The following is a 17,433-nucleotide window of genomic DNA, read 5'->3' as shown; positions in this document are numbered from 1 at the left end:
TGCTACCACTACGAAATTGCCATTAAGTCTTAGTGTTAGAGTAGCTAGTTATGAGTTCATATGTAAATCTACACTACTACATAGAATAAGCATAGACAAACGGTAAGCAATGTCCATGTTTGGTCTTAGAGTTTTGCAATATGAAAAGGTAAATAGAGCAATTCTATATGCGCGGGTATTCTTCGTACGGGACGAAGAGGTTGATGGCAAAGTTTTGAAAGGTATAGAACAGGATGTCCCATAAAACCGGTACGCCTCACGTACCAGTTAATAATCTCTAGTTAAATTGCTTGTGGGATGACAACACTGTCTCGAAAGTTGTCTACACTGTATTTTATCGGAAAGCTGTACGCAGTATTCCAACAAGATGGAGCAACCGCCCACACATCCAACCGAAGTATGGCCTACATCAGCAACGTGTTCCTTGAAGACATACTGGTCAGTAGATACCTTTGGCCCCCAAGGTCCCCGGACTTAACATCGTGTGATTTTTATTTATGGGACAAACTGAAAAACAAAGTGTCTGCTGACAATCCTCACACAATAGACCAGCGTTTCCCAACCTTTTTCAACTTGCAGCACACTACAGGTGTAACTTGAATTCTCGCGGCACACCTATATATATATATATATATATATATATATATATATATATATATATATATATGTATGTATGTATGTATGTATGTATAATTACTAGTATTATTTGTAAATATAAAATACCGTGGTATTTTAATGTGATTACTGATCTCCTTCTTACAGAGAAGAAAGCTCGATCACTGATTTTACCTTGTGGTAAATCATTATGCTTATTTTTCATTCTAATTTTAAAATAGAAAACAATGGCAATGAAATATAGAACTCGGGTTTTTAAAAATCCACTTTCTCTTTCGAAAACTGTATCTAACCTTTAACTAAAAGGGAAGATCACTAAATAACGAACAAATAAACAAATTCCTATACTTTTAAAACACCAATGTAGGTAATTTGTATGCATGTTTGCTTTGTTGAATTTATTGAATAATATGTTAAAATTTCAAGTTGCGAAATAGTCTGCAACAGTAAAGAAGCAATAATGGTCATGACAATGATAAATACGTTTTTCAACATTAAAAATCTACAGAAAAGTAACAAGAGGTTCATAGTAATGTGAAATACAAATATATATTTTCCCCTATGTCTTGCAATTTGGTTCCTATAGAATTAATAATTTGTTTCAATTTCCTCGCGGCACACCAGCGGCCCATTCGCGGCACACCAGTGTGCCGCGGCACACCGGTTGGGAAACGCTGCAATAGACGATCTTAAACGGAGCATTACTAGAAAAATTAACAACATCATGCCTACAGAATTAAAGCGTGTTGCTGGTAATGTCATTAAACGAGGTCAGCGGTGCCTGGATTTTCATGGCCACAACTACCATCATCTCTTATGAACAGGTAAGTGTTTAATGCTACTATTATATATTCATTGTTAGTTCGTTCATTGTTGCTGTTAAGGCGTTACTTGAATCTCGTGACTGAGGAGTACAGGTTTTATGTGGGACACCCTGTGGAATCCCATTTTTCTCCTTAGCAGCAGCAGCATTTCAGATTTTGCTGGGGGAGGGGAGCAAGGTTTTTCATCAACATAAGAAGTTTCACTTTTTAAATTAATCTATTAGTATAGAATTGATTAGTATATCTATGCATTATTCAGGGGAGCATTTGCCCCTGCCCTTCACAAATGACAATAGCAGCATTGATGTCCGTTCACAAAAGAGTTGGTCTCAGTCAGATGTTGCAATAATCGCCACTTGTTTGTTTTTAAGAGTCTCCTTATGGAGATAGGATTCACGCCACTTTCTATAGCCACACGTCGTGTGCTCCTTTGAGGGTTTTCCTGAACAGACACCAAAACTGTTAGTGTTGTTTCATCCGTAGCCGTTTGAGGCCTGTCTTCAACAGCCCCTGAATTTGGATAGGAGGGTCGTAACTGTGTAGGGTGAGATAGGGTTCCTTTTAGGATAGCGATAATTGAAACTATCTGCGATGACGCGTTAATTGGCCACCAAAACAATCTCTAAAAATTCTTGCAACCTCATCTTTCTATTTACTCTTTACACATTACAACTTTCTGAAAGCAGGAAAGATATCTCCACCCATGCATCAATGCACTACACTGAACAAATAGTGAACCTCATTAAAAACCTGTATTTTGGCGCACTTCCTCTCCCCGCCAAAAGGATCCATCATTTCGGAAGTGGCGAAACTTCTTCTTTATGTCAGTGGGAGGGCGATGGCAGGTAGCAAGCAAGACGACCCAGTAAGTTGCACATGGTTTGACTCCTTGCAAGATAAAGAAAATGTGGTATGTCCCTTTCAAGGCTACGTTTACTTGGAAAAATATTGTAGCGTTGCAAGTTTTTTTTTTTTTTTTTTTTTTTTTTTTAAATAACAATAGGTACAAGATTCTTGTAAAGTGACAATCCAGCTTAAGACTTCCTGAGCAAATTTTAGTGCTAGATGGTATGTCTCACACTCAGAGCCGGATTTAAATTTGATGCCCTAAGCTATTGAAAGTGGCCCTTTATACGTCAAGCTTTCTGTTTCAGCGACAAACTGTCGCCGTTTTTTTAGGTTTGAATATATGCTATATGCTAATTTATGGACCTAATGGATATCTAAATGGAAACAAGGGCCCATTACAAGCAGGGCTATAAAACGGGGTCCCAATTATAAGCGGGGCTGGATAACAGGAGTGTCATTACAAGTGGGGCTGAGAAATAGAGCCCTATTACTTGTTTATAAAAACCTAGTACAAAACAAGACAAAACACCATTGTTGTATGTGCGTTTTATCTTATTTGCTTTTCTTGTTATTTGGAAATTACATTACATTTTTTCTTTAAATTTTTTTGACCCCCAAGCAAGTGGGGCCCTAAGCTATAGCGTGCTTAACTTCACATAGATCTGGCATTGCTCAAACTTTGATATTTTGTGACACCCTTTCGCACTTAAAACTTTTAAGTTCAATACAAGATGGCGGATTTCAAGATGGCCCCTTAAACGTGTTATAGTCTGTGACTTTTCCTTCGTTTTAACATAGGTGAGATCATTTCATTACTGTCTGTCGCGCATGATTTATTGTAATGGGCTGTCCTACGACTTTTAGTCCACACACACACACACACACACACACACACACATATATATATATATATATATATATATATATATATATATATATATATATATATATATATATATATATATATATATATATATATATATATATATATATATATATATACATATCGAAAGAGAGAGAGAGAGAGTTGAATTGAGTTGATTTTGAGTTTAACGTCTCTTTCAGCAGCGAGGCTATATGGTACGTGGACCTACTGATTAACGTAGAATCCGAACCATATGAGAGATTACATGTAATCCTTATTAACAATAGCCTCATATCAATAATAATAATAGATAATAACATGTTTCATTTTCTTGTTTCAGAGATCTATGATGTGACAACCATTTTGAGGCTGAAAAATGTTGGTGATATCCTGGAAGCTGAAGAAACTGATTTTGGATCAAGAAGTAAGCAGAGCTTTATTTTAAATTATTTTGGTGAATATATTATGGCCAAACATTTCAGAGAGTAATCTTAAGATATTGGTATTTCAGTATTTCCAAAATAATTAGTTTAATTATCACTTTATTTGTGAGGAGGATGAAGTTTAACTTCGTAAACTTCTAAAGGGATTGAGGTTTATACTAATTTCTGAAGGTTTTTTCTAACATCATGCGAGAATTATTTAGTGTTATCAAAGAAATTAGTTAGCGAAAGAATTTTGCTATCGATAAAACAAAAAGCTGGAATTGCTTAATCTCTTAGTCGCAATCCAGCAGCAGGTCTCTAATCGTTCATGAACGGGTAGAATCTTCCAACGAGATTATTTGCACTGAATATTTAGTTGCACTATCCTATTTGTAAATGAGGTACTTCTCATTGCTTCATTCTGTGCGTCACGCTAATATGTGTCACTACATGCGCTGCTTGCCAGGCTGACACCAATAGATGTCGCTAGCCAGAAAGCAGTTTGACAACTGTTTTCAGCAGACGTCAAGAGGATTTAGCTAGAATGAAGTTTTTATCCAGAACCTACTGAAAAGATATACAAGATGTAAAACATATGATACGTCGCACTCCAATAATATTTAAGAATATATGAAAAATAGATTGTGATTGAATTTAGGTAAGATATATGTTCTAATCAACTATTACATAGTCATGAGTCATGACATATTTTATATAATTTTCTGATTTTCATAATCGCATCCTCTTTGCTCATGAAACAGATTCTTTACAAAAAGTGAAGCAACTTTTATAGCAGGATTCGAATCCATACTGTAAAAAGAACGAAAAAAGTGGTAAGTTTTCTTGAATTAGTTTATTGCAGGTTTTCTCAACTTGCGGGTCGGAACCTTTAAGAGAGTCGCGAGAGAAATATAAAAGGAGGTCGCGAAGAGAGAGATTAAAAAAAAAGAAAAATGTGATTAGGATTTAGTAGCGGAAAACTATATTTTTAAAGTTTATTTTGAACTTTCTTATCTTGATAGACATTTTTATTTCTATACTTAAATGTAGCAAAGAACACTAAACAAAATTTTAAACAAATAAAGAATAGTTTAAAAAGCAATTGGAATACTGTAAAAGAGAAACGAAATAGGTGAGAAACTGCAGATTGAAAACTAATTCAAAATAAAGGCTGGTGTGAAATCTGAGGCTGCTGTGATTTTATTAAGCGTTGCAATCGATAATCAGTACTAATCAAAAAGCTTGTTACGAACCGAAAAATGAGCTCCTTCGTGGCTAAGCGGTTAGTATACGCTCATCTGGCGTGGGAGACCCCGGGTTCGATTCTGCCGAAAGCTCATGAGTTTCGGTAGGTTCACTTCTCAAATACCCTTGCTACTAAAAGGGACGCTAAACTCGAAATCACATCACATCACACGAACAGGAAACTACTTATGGAAGTCGCTGACGAGAAGATGTAATAAGACGAGGGGGTATCACATGAAACAGGGTGAGAAAGCTGGTTTACTGTATTTTTTTTTTTTTTAATTTTACGAGTATTTCTTCTTTGAAGAGCCGCCAATGCAAAATCATGTCCTTTATTTATTGGACATTTTTGTGACTTCTGGGTTTCAAATTAACATTGAGTGGTAAGTTACCTCTCAAATTAACTTTGAGTAACAGTTAATCGAATAAAGGGAATCTCTTATAATTATTACTGAAAATAATATTCCATATGCAGTAAGACTTCATGATATGATTGATAATGTCTTTCGATATACAGAATTAACACCAGTATGTCAGTAAAGTCGTTTTATTTCAGTTATCCCTGTAAAGATAAAAAATATATATTAATTCAAGTGTTTTAAACCTAATTACGAAACTCAATATGTTTTAAGTTGATATCCAAGAACTGATGGGTTTAGAAGTAAATGCAGAGAAAGCTAAATACGTACATGGAAGTTCTTCGGGATCGTAATACGGCAAATTATGGATGCGTTAAAATATCGAATAATTCTTTTCATAAAGTGGATATTTTCAAGTATCTAGGATCAATATTAACAGACGAAAACCGTATTCATGAAGAAATTAAATTCAGACTAAAAGCAGGGAATTCGTGTTATTAGTCACTTCAAAATCTCTTGTTGTCGTAAATTCTGTCGAGGAATTTGAAGCTTAAAATATATAAAACGATAATCATGCCTATTGTTCTGTATGGTTGCGAAAGATGGTCGCTTACTCGAAAGGAAGAACATGGACTGAAAGTATTTGAGAACATGGTTCTGAGACGAATATTCGGACCCAAGAGAAACGTGAATGGGGAATGGCGGGAAATTCATAACGAGGAACTACATAATTTATACGGTTTACCGAACATTGTTAGAGTTACCAAGTCTAGGAGGCTCAGGTGGGCAGGTCATGTAGCCAGGATGGAAGAAAGTAGGAACGCTTTCAAAGTCTTAACTGGAAGACCAATCGGAAAACGACCATTAGGAAGACCTAGGCGCAGATGGGAGGACAATATTAAGATGGATCTCGCAGAGATAGGAATACAAAGTAGAAACTGGATATAGTTGGCTTAGGATTGAAGTGAGTGGAGAAATTTTGTGAACGCGGCATTGAACCTCCGGGTTTAATAGGCCATAGAGTTAGTTAGTTAGTTAATTCAAGAACTGACGGTAATTCTTAATGTTTTCAGATGATGCTAATGTGGAGTATAGCCTTTCGAACGCATGGACCGTTCAAAACTGGGACTATGTAAGCCATATTGAAACCTATGTAACAGCACCGGTTCTATATAAGGAAGGTAAGACATGTAAAATTGTAAAGTTAATTTATTCTTAGTTCATTTTAAGTATAGATTGATACCATTTCCTAATTACCTATATTCTCTTCATCCATTCCATTTAAACATGTATCCATACCCGCGCAAATCTTTGTTATTTAAATGATGATGTTTATATGATGCTCAGTAGACATACAGATGGTTATCAAAATAATGGAAACACTAATAGTAAGATGTGTAGCATCACAATATTGAGGATTCGTGTGCACCATCTGTGTTTGTTTTTTAAGTGATCGTCTATAGTACAAGTACAGTAATCATCTATAGATACACAAATACGTACTTTTGCTAATTTTCGACGTAGTCACTATGAACCTTCTAACATTTATGGTAGGTAACAAAAAAAACTTCAGTATACCATCTTATGTAAAAATTTGCTGCCTGAGAATGCAGCCAGTCCAGAACTGATGTCTTGAGCATTTCACTTTCATTGAAACATTTCAATGGAAGCCACTTTTTGAGATGGAGAAAAAGAAAGAAATCGATAGCGAGCAAGGTAGGAGCTGTAAGGGGGATGATTGAATACTTCCCATTGAAATCTTTGAATTGTCTCAACAGTACAAGCACCCATGCGTGGGCGGGCGTTATCACGGATCAAAAGAATTCCAGATAGTAGCATTCCTCTCTTTCGATTCTGGATAACACATCGCAGATTATTCAATATTTGGCAATACATATATGCATTGAGAAAAAAATGTAGGTGGCGTACTTAAAAAGATAGGTTACATGCATAATTCCTGTAGTTTTTTTTTTTTTTTTTTTGGATTTAACGTACAGCAAACGTATAACTGAAAACGCATGTATTATAATACTTTCTGTATAAGTGTTCCATCTATACGTACTTTCTGTATGAAACAATATAGGCGGTCAGGATCTCACATACAAATGGACGTATATAACATATAGCAGACGAAGGTAACATAAGTATATGCATGTGATATACGGAAAACTGTTAGATGTCAGACATCCTGCAACGGCATGATGTAACATCTAAGGGCAGTGCCTACGTAGCATACGGATAACGTATGCTCAGTATTGATTTCTATAGTAAGCAAGAGGATACCGTATATTTGTACAATATACCGCTGTCCGGAGAACGGATTTTTCTCTGTGTGCTGTAGCTGTTTTCCTGGTTCCAAGAATTCTACAAGAAACACACTCTCCCGGAATAACAGCTTCTACACGCTTTCAGGCAATAATGAGATGGATCTTGGGAATGTTTGCTATTGTGTCCACAACAGTTGCCTGAGAGGCGCAAAGGTGTTGTGTAGATGCTTACTAGAGTCTCTCTCAACCACGTTCCATCGTAATAGTCCATTGGATTAACACCTGGCGAGCTGGGGAAGGACACATGTGTGAGAGACATGGTCGTGAAAATTGTCGGCCAGCCATTCTTGGGTGGTATGGGCTGTATGGGATGGAGCGGAGTCCTGCTGAAAAACATACGGCTTCCCATACGCTACACCAGTAATCCAGACTTCAGAACTGTGTTTAACACCTTGGTGTAAGAAGTGGCATTGGCTCTGGCAGCTTGAGGAAATAAATGTAGAGACCTCACGTCGCCTTCATTCATTATGACACCCAGAATTATCTCTAAGGATAAAAATATGGTGTGCATAATAATCGGAACCTCCTCCTGGCTTTTGCACAGCCACCAACCATTTTTGCAGTTCACCTTCTGGCCCTGGACAATGTTTTTTTTTTTTTTTTTTTTTTTTTTTTTTTTCATTGGAGAAAATCCGGAGCATTTCGAGCTCTTTCGGAAGTTTCAGCTTGTTCAGAAAGTGCTTGGCTCTTGTCAATGGATTCAACTTGGTTCACTAGGACAAAAACTATCCTCTCCATATCACTTACAATTTATAACGAAAGTTCTCAGTAACCACATGTTATATGGTGGTCTCGTCAACTCGAAGCCTTTTGATAAATGCCAGCATGGCATTCCCAGGATCTTTATGGATGACATCTTGAACAAAACGGACGATTTTCTGCATCCTAACCATGTACGAGCGCAGACAATGACGTTTCTGTCAGAAATGTTGGCCTCATTGCCCCTGGCAGTCCCTGCTCTCTTCGAACTCTGAAGACCGGGCGACATTCAGGAATGCAACGATCGTTGAATCAGAATGGCCTGCGGTCAAGGAGACGATGACAGCATACCTCTTCATTTCCTAAGTTACCCTAGACTCTTCCATGTTTATCCGCAATATATCGCAATATATAGGATTTGAGATTATGACATAGAGGATAGTAGGTTACATCCTGTACAGATGTTACACAAAGTCAGGTTTCTTTACAACCTGATGAATAAACAACTTCTTACGGAGCAAACGTTGTTAAATAACGCTTATGGAAGTAACGATATAATTGGTCTATTTCAATTCTACACAGTTTCTCCATAAATTAGTGTGCTTGCAATTGTGTTAATAACTTCATCAGACGAGAAAACTAATCGTCAACAGACATGGAGAAAAACATTGTTCATATAAATAAATACGAGTTCCAGTAAAATGATGGTATTATGTTATATACAGTATGTCTTTAAGTGTAGGATCAGAAACAATATTAAGGAAAATGAAAGATCATATATGAGAAAGAAAACTGATTTTCCATTAGAGGAGTAAATGCGAGCTTTCCCCATCACTTCTTGACTATGCATTTGTAAGCCCAGTGCTTTAGAAGATTCTTGGGGCGTTCATCTCTGGTGCATGGCATTCTTGGTTCGATCCCAACTCGCGCCAAGTGAGCTTTGTGGTGAACAAACACCGTGCTCGTGGGTTTTCTCGGGGTTCTCCCCTTTCCTTCCACTTCATTCCACCATTTCATTCATTTCTCATCATCGCCGTCTCCTTTAGCCTAACCGGCATGATCGTGGGACATAAAACTTGAAACTTTCATTTCATTTGCACAACTCTTGGCGTTGTGATCGTTGATTTTGTAATACTGCTGAAACATGTATGTTTATTGAAGTCACGCTGTCGAGTTTCACAAGAATTTTCCCTAGATGTACTGGCATCCTAAATATTCCGGGTGTGAATGCTGATTAATGTATAAATATAACATGTATTAGTACAGTATTTTTAATATTTTCTAAAGATTTAAAAATTGTAATACTAAAGATATCAACATAAACTTTTGGCAATCGGCATTAAATTTGTGAACATTGATTCTGGTTTATTTTTGTCTTTCTCTTCCAGGAAAAAACGTGATGAGTGATAAAGAAACCATGACTAGCTCAATGAAGTATCAAGGTGGACGGTTCATAATCAGTGGAGTGAATTTTGCTTTATATTTGTCAACAGACCCTGACGTTCATCAGTCAGATATGTATGTTGTGAATTTTTTCGAAAATATTCAAGTTTTGAAATGTTCCAACAAAGAAAGAGAGAGTCACTCTTTTCCTACCTCTATCACAAGGAAATGTAAACACTTATTGACAACAGTAAGTATGCAGGCTAATGAAATAAAACGAACTATGAAATTATTTGTAAGTTACAAAGGCGTAATTTTTTTAAAACACACACTTCCTATACGTTGTATTTAACAAATTGGATTTTACTTTTCCATTTAAAGTATGGGGGAGGGGAACGGTGGCTTGGTGGTAGAGAGGTTATCTCTGGTACGTGAGGTGTCTAGTTCGATCCCCCAACCATGCAATCTTTTGATGGACAATATCATGTCCACGGGTTTTCTCCTGGTATTTTCGTTTCTTCCCACATTTTCATTCCATCATTACTCACTTGCGTTAATCATCTGTCTCCCTTAACTTAATCGTGGGACGTTAAGCTGAAACATTTCTTTTTTTTATTTCAAGTGTGTTTAGGAATGTAGGTCAAAGAAAGAGAGAGAAACAAAATTATAATTACAATCAATACTCTAAACCATTGTAGAATAATTTGAGTGAGAACTAAGAATTATTCAATATTGTCTCGTAATTTACTTGAACTTAATTTATATAAGCGCCTTGCACATTTAAGAAAAAATAATAATTTTATTTTTTAAAAAAACGGACAAATTTTTAAAAAGATATAATGATACAAAATCATACCTGCTTGCTAATATGGTTTATTTTTACTACTACCTATTATAGCGCAGACCTGAAAGAACCGGCTCGGTTTATTTTAATCACAGCTTTAAAATTATCTCCTGTAATTAAATACATCATATCCATTGGTAAAGCTCACATTAGATTACCATTTTATTTTCATAGCACGAAAGTGTAATTTCGAAATTACCTCCAGCGCAAGAATTCGATGACTTTTTGTGTGCTCCTGAGCAAGCACCCCCTTAATTCATAGTCTATGTTCAGATGGATTGTGTAAAATTTTCTAAGTTAAACGACAGCTTTAAACTTCTGCTAGGCTTGGAGGGTTTTCAAAAGAGGTCATATCTCCAAACATGCACGAAATCACTCCTCTCTTAGCATTTTATCCATTAATATCATGGCTAATGTGCAAGCATGTAGTATTATGCTTGCTACAAAATGTGGCATTATGTCAAATGTAACATCATTCACTGGTACGAAATCAAGATTTATTTATTTATTTTGCACCTATTACAGGGCATGAGCCCCAATTACAATAGGCTTACATACAATAAAATATACAAATTTCGTAAATAGAACAAAAATACATAGATTCAAACAAAGTAAGTAAATAAAAGTTACAATAAGAAAAAAGAAAAAGAGAGAATTACATACTTTCTTTTCAAATTATTCAAGATTCTTCAATTTCAAGATTCTATCCAAGTTCTGAACAGTAAAAAATTAATTATTTCCTTATTGCATAAAAAAATGTTTATTTTACAATCAACTCGATTAGTATTCTGTACCGATTAATCATTCGATTTTTCTTATTTTGTTTTCGATTTGTTAAGTATTTCGATTTAACAAATCATTCGATTTGTTAAGTATTTTAAAATCTTAGTACTACTACGGTACTTGTATCACAGTTTCGTTGCGTATTTCATTCAATTTACAAATGACTTTGAATTAATTATAACGATGGTTATCTTTTCCTGGTATAGGACATTGTTCAGTAATATATCTGGGTATGCGAAGTAATTTACAATTCATTTCAAATTATATCATGCACCAACGTCTATAAACTTCAAATTACTAACAAATGATTTGTACGAATATACTGTGTACTAAAATTAGTATAATAAACTTTGATCTTGAAATATTATGCAACATATAAAAAGTTTTATATATATATATATATATATATATATATATATATATATGTGTGTGTGTGGTGATGAGGAGACGCCAGAAGAACTCCTAAATCCATATCGAACAAGCGAAATGTTCGAAACTTGCAAGAAAGCTAGAGAATCTGTAGATATAAAAGCAATAAGATGAATTCTTTGGTGCACATACACGGAACATACATTATATGATTCTTGAAATAAATTAAAAAAAAAAAAAAAAGAATATAAATATACAACCATGAAAATTGGCATTATTGGAGGACTAAACATTTACAGAGCGTAATTTGATTATAGAACGTACTTGTATATACACTAGCAAGAAAATTTACTTGTAAATATCTTACTATAGAATGTACCTTTAGTGGTCGTGATTTCTGCTTTGTTTCCCAGTACGAGCAAACGATTTTTGGCGTTAGCTTGATCTCACAGCAGTCGGTGGCTTACTTGAATTAGTTCCAGCTACAAAGTTAGAAATGTTGGCTCTAGAAATCGATGAATTGACCAATCATCATCCAGTTGAATATGTTCCATCTGGGGGCATATAGGACCCGGAAATATGGCTTATAATGTACTCAATGAATCTATATATATACGTGTGAAAAATACTAAATTTAATTTCTTCTTATTTCAGGAAATATCAGGTCTTGACTACGCTGTAGAAGTTTTGGGGAACATCACTATATTTCAAGATGGGACTGATGAACCAATAATTATTCACGATGAAATGCCTTTACCAGTCAATTACATCAGTCTTGGAAAAAGTGAAGGATCATCAATCACTTATGGACATGGTAATATACATTCTGATACTATATTGTTCATTCGCCTTCTTTAGTTTAGGGTAAAAATTTTAGCCTCGTATATCTATATGTGAAAAAAAAAAACAAGGGACTACTTATAATGTCAGAATATCAAACTGCTTTGGTGTCACTTTCATAATGGCATCGTTTCAAAATGGCAGTCATTTAAATATGGCGGCTTGAGCGTTCATAACATGTGCGTTATCTTGAGTTTCCCTATTTCAATTTTGACATTTTTTTCAAATGGTAGATAATTTAATACTCCTTAGTGTTGATTATCACGAATTTTCACGTATTGTCAACAGTTTTAAAGTAAAATATGAAAAATTATTTTTCTCACTTTCTTTCTTCGAAAATCTAGTGTAGCTGTTTGTCATTAAATGCTGTGCATTTATTTTTAATGGATAATTTCATAGTCATATCGCACATTTCTTTGCCAAGAATAATATAATGTACATTTGCAATATTTAATTGAAAGAACAAGAGGAGATATTGCATTTTGAAAATAGAAAAAAAACTCGGTAGTAACATCTGTCTTGTAATAGGTAATTTGTATCTCTTCATGGACTGCTTATACAAAGGAAAAGACATGGTACAATACTATTTGTTTTTACGTGTGTGTGCGAATATAATAATGGATTGTCTTCATTAGACTATCTTCATGACATCACTTTCAAACACAAAGGTTTCAGTAATTCCACTATTCTCGCACAAATCCTCACTTCCCGCACAACTGCACATTTCTGTACAGGGTACCGTACATTATTTGTTGAATACTTCCAACGATTGGTGTTACATTTTACCTTGACATAGCTGCACATTATAAATTCAAGTGTCGCTTCAGGAGCCGGAGGATTGCAACACATTACAGGAACTAAATGCTTGTTTTTACGCTGCCATTACAGGATCTGATAAAACTGGATTTCGTCTGTCACATTGATGCCATACCATTGTGTGCAAATGTACCTTCAGAATAGCCAGTCTCACATCAGCGACGTTCTAGTTGGAGGAAGATATTTACTGATAACTTGCTTTTGTGTAAATAACCACTACCTCAGTTCTCCAACCGTATTTTGCATATGAATCTCTCAAAATCGACTATTATATCATCAGATATATCTGTTTTACCGAAGTCGACAAAGAATTGCAAAATCTTGTTACCACCTAACATATTCGTAAATGACTTTCAGAAACTCAGCTTTCCCTTTTTATTAAATGAGCCAGTGACATCCGATCTTGATATTGAATGTAAGCCAATGAGAGCCTCTGCTCCTAGCTAAAACTTTTCAGCTAGGAAATTGAACAACTCGTCCTTTGTTTCCTCATGGGAAAGACTCTTCTGCTTTGGTAAATTCTGTAATGAGTGGCTCAGTACTTCCACGACGCTTGGACCTTATAAATTATTTCAGAGAATCATCAATCTCGTATGTATCAAATATTATTTCTCTGTATAGAGGGGTGGACTGACTCCATGGAAATGGCGGAAGTGCAGATTTTCGAACCGTGCCATAGTAATTGGTCGGTGAGAAGGATGCCATATCATTAATATAAAAGTAAATTTCAATAACAACCGTCATAAGTCGAATCAAATGATACGAATTAAATTAGTGAAAAAATCTTATATTTCGGCCACAAAACAGAAGATTACAAACGAACTACACGTCTAAAGTATTAAATGTAAATATTTCAGTGGAATTCATTCATTTCACTTTCGTTCTTAATTATATTTCCAAGGGGGCATAAAGGAGAGAACATCCCGGGCATTTTCGTGGTTGCCCGGCGGGCCGGCCCACTTTTGATTGTATACTATGAAAATTTACTTAATAATTAATTCTTATTTGAACTTGATGTCGTGCATCTTATGAACAAGAACTACGATGTATATATACTACAATATGTCACACTGTCGTATACTCAATATATCAGAAAGTTGTACACGTACGTAATATAGGGTAGGTTTCTATAAGAGTACGCACTTAGTGTTAGAAGTAATATTACGGGAACTAAAACAAACAAAAACACAAAACAACTACACCTACTTCTTAAGTAGTATCTTTACTTTCGTATTTAACGAAATATAATATGAATGTAAACACAACATAGGATATATACTTCTTTTTTTAATAGATACAAAATAGTACTTTTAGGGGACAGGTCCTTAAAGAGTACGCAACGCGTCCTCAAAGATTTCGCATGGAGATAAAAGATACAAAATGTTTAACATATGTCCCACTGAAAGGCACCTTGTCCTTGATGTGAAGAACAAGCTTCATGCCTCCATTGCTCGCAACATTTAATCCAGTGTTCTTAATTGGGTCATCGTAGGTTTCGTGACCTCCTAGGTACATGGCATCTTCTTGAAGGTCTTCAGATGTGAAAGGTACAGCAGCGTCAAATTTTATTAGTTTTTTTTCTTTGCAACGCTTGCTTTCTTTACTTGGTTCCTTGCTTTTGTATGTTGCTCACTCCACTGTTGGTTTATATGGTGATGATGTCATTATTTCGGATTTCTTTCTAAGTCTATTGCGCTTCAACTCATGCTTGGCTTTTGGCAGAGGAAACAAATCAGAAGTACATACTCGTATATTACATTCTGACTGTTCGTTTCTGACATTGTCATTTCGACAGCATTTTTATTGGAACTCCTGGGATGTTGAACATCATCCTCATGAGACCCAGATGAAATGTCTGAACATTGACTAGTTTCCGCCTAGTGTGTTGCTCTCCTGTAAATATATACAGAAACAAAAATAACTATTGTTACAAAATTGATCTTTTACATATGCATTTATGCGCATAGGATACTTTATTTTCGTTATATTTGTGATTCAAAATATGTAAATTCTTACATCTTGAAACAAATATAATAGATTCAAGGAATTTTACTACATTGAAACTACTGTCTCCCTAAAGATCACGCACGCGAACTCTTTGGGCACTGTTTAATGCTTACTCTTTGAGGACAACGCCACTTTTAATGTTCAGTCACCAAATGGCAGAAGCAATCAGACTAGACATCTGAAATGTACACCTTTGTTTTCTCAAGGCGTGAAAATATATTTAGTATAAAAGCCATTGTCTTCCAGTCATAGCGTTATTGGGCAGACATTATATTCTACATGTGTAATATTACAATGAAGTTGTATGAAAGTACTTACCTGATAATTACTCAATTCTTGTCAACTGCTTGTTACTTCCTTTATGCTGATACACAACCTTCCGTGCTGCTGCTTGCTAACATCTAGACGTTACCATCACGCAATGCTACCAACTTTGGAAATGGGCACTGCGTACTCTTTCAAGACCACATACTCTTCAAGACATAGGAACCTACTAATTAGTCCCGACAAAGGCCTATTTTTTTCCCTTTATTGACTGGACTTTACGTAGTTCTCCACATACAAGGCATAGAAGAAAATATTTGAAATATATTAAATTTTTTGGATCAGGGGCCATAAAATTTTTGAACGGTCCCTAAATCGAGTTTTCATATTTTTTTTACGGAATAAGTACATCATACTGAGTAAATTGTTAGTTTTGGTTAGGCTACGAGTTCAGTCAATAAAGGTTTTGTGTCGGGACTAATTAGAAACAAGCTGAATTTTTCAGAAACGTTAGACCACAATATAAGAGGTATTTTGTGAAGAAAAGTCCCCCTACCCCTCTTGCTTTCCCCTCTATCTCCCTTAACTATTTCCGACTTTTGCATTTTTTGAGGAAAATATTGACTCTCAGTTAAGTAGCTACTACTTCAGTGTTATTCGTCCGAGTATCATGGTTATATGCGTCTTTCTCTTCAGAATAAAACATGCTTTCAAATGATATCATGCGAATGTTTGCATGATCTACAAGAGAAGGGAAATTAAAGTATTTTCCCTCCAAAAAATCCTTTTAAAAAAATGGTGTCCTTTGGAGCAGCCCTGTCCACACGTACCTGAATATAATCTACCTTGCAAAATACTATGGTCTACATGTAATGTGTGTTCCAAGTTTTATTGCAATATCTAGAATAGCTACGAAGGAAAAATATTTCTCAATCCTGCTTGACAATACCTAATTTCAAATATAAATAAGGAAAAGTAGGACATATATATAAAATAAGTTTCTAAACACAATATTATACATCCTGGTATAGTGGTTAATACGTCATTCTTTTCAGAATGAAACAAGACTTTAAATGATACCATGGGCATATATTTATAATATACAAAAGAAGAGGATTTTGGGATAAATATGAAAATTTCCCTCCAAAAATCCATTTTTTGAAATTTGGGGACCCCTGATGCGGTACACTCATGTCCAAAATTGTTGTCGAATATCTATAACTGTCTTCTTGTAAGAATATAATTTGATAATGATTTTGCAGAGTACTTTAAATAGTGATACTATGTGTACAATCCGGAAATGCATATTTGTGGTAAATTTCATAGGAAAAGAATTATAAATACAAAAATTAAAATGAGTATGAGAAAATGTTGCTCAATTGACAAGAAAGTTTTATTTTCGTTTTATTGTTCTTATTGACATGAAATTTGCCACATACATGTCTTTACCGATTATACACATACTAACATTATGAGAAATACCGGGCGAGTTCGTTATCAAATTACATTCCTAGAACAACATATTTATAGACATGCAATAATAATTTTGGAGATGAGTGTACCTGTTACAGGTGCCTGAATATAACCTCGAAAAATACTATTTTCTATATATAATGCGTGAGCCAAGATTCGTTGCAATATCTAGAAGAATTACGAGAGGAAAAAATATTTTTTAATCCTGTTTGACAATACAAATGATATACTTTCGGAGAATCGAATCCAGTAACAGCACTCTTACCCTTCTAGCATACCAGGAAAATATGACAAACAGAACAAGATATAACTCTTAGCTTTAAATTGTATACATTATTAGTTTGCACATAAGTTAATATTTTATTTATAATGGTTATTACATATTTTGGTTACTATATTTTATTACTTGTGTTATTGCTAATTAATATGGCCAATTTTGGTTCAGG

The 17,433-nt window shown here is 34.9% G+C and overlaps 1 protein-coding gene across 1 annotated transcript in view; it reads left to right on the top strand.

Moving 5' to 3' along the window:
- Positions 1-17,433, top strand: part of LOC145663900 (uncharacterized) — a 196,571-nt gene that overhangs the window by 8,156 nt on the left and 170,982 nt on the right. The window contains exons 3-6 of the mRNA XM_081730071.1: positions 3,494-3,577; positions 6,256-6,363; positions 9,597-9,841; positions 12,242-12,401. Of these exons, the coding sequence (XP_081586197.1) occupies positions 3,494-3,577; positions 6,256-6,363; positions 9,597-9,841; positions 12,242-12,401 (597 nt within the window). The remainder of the gene's footprint in view (positions 1-3,493; positions 3,578-6,255; positions 6,364-9,596; positions 9,842-12,241; positions 12,402-17,433) is intronic.

The sequence above is a fragment of the Thermobia domestica genome, chromosome 11 (genome assembly GCF_964235325.1).
Source record: "Thermobia domestica chromosome 11, izTheDome1.hap1.1, whole genome shotgun sequence".
Classification (NCBI taxonomy): Eukaryota; Metazoa; Arthropoda; class Insecta; order Zygentoma; family Lepismatidae; genus Thermobia; species Thermobia domestica.
This window is presented reverse-complemented; position numbering and strand designations above follow the sequence as displayed.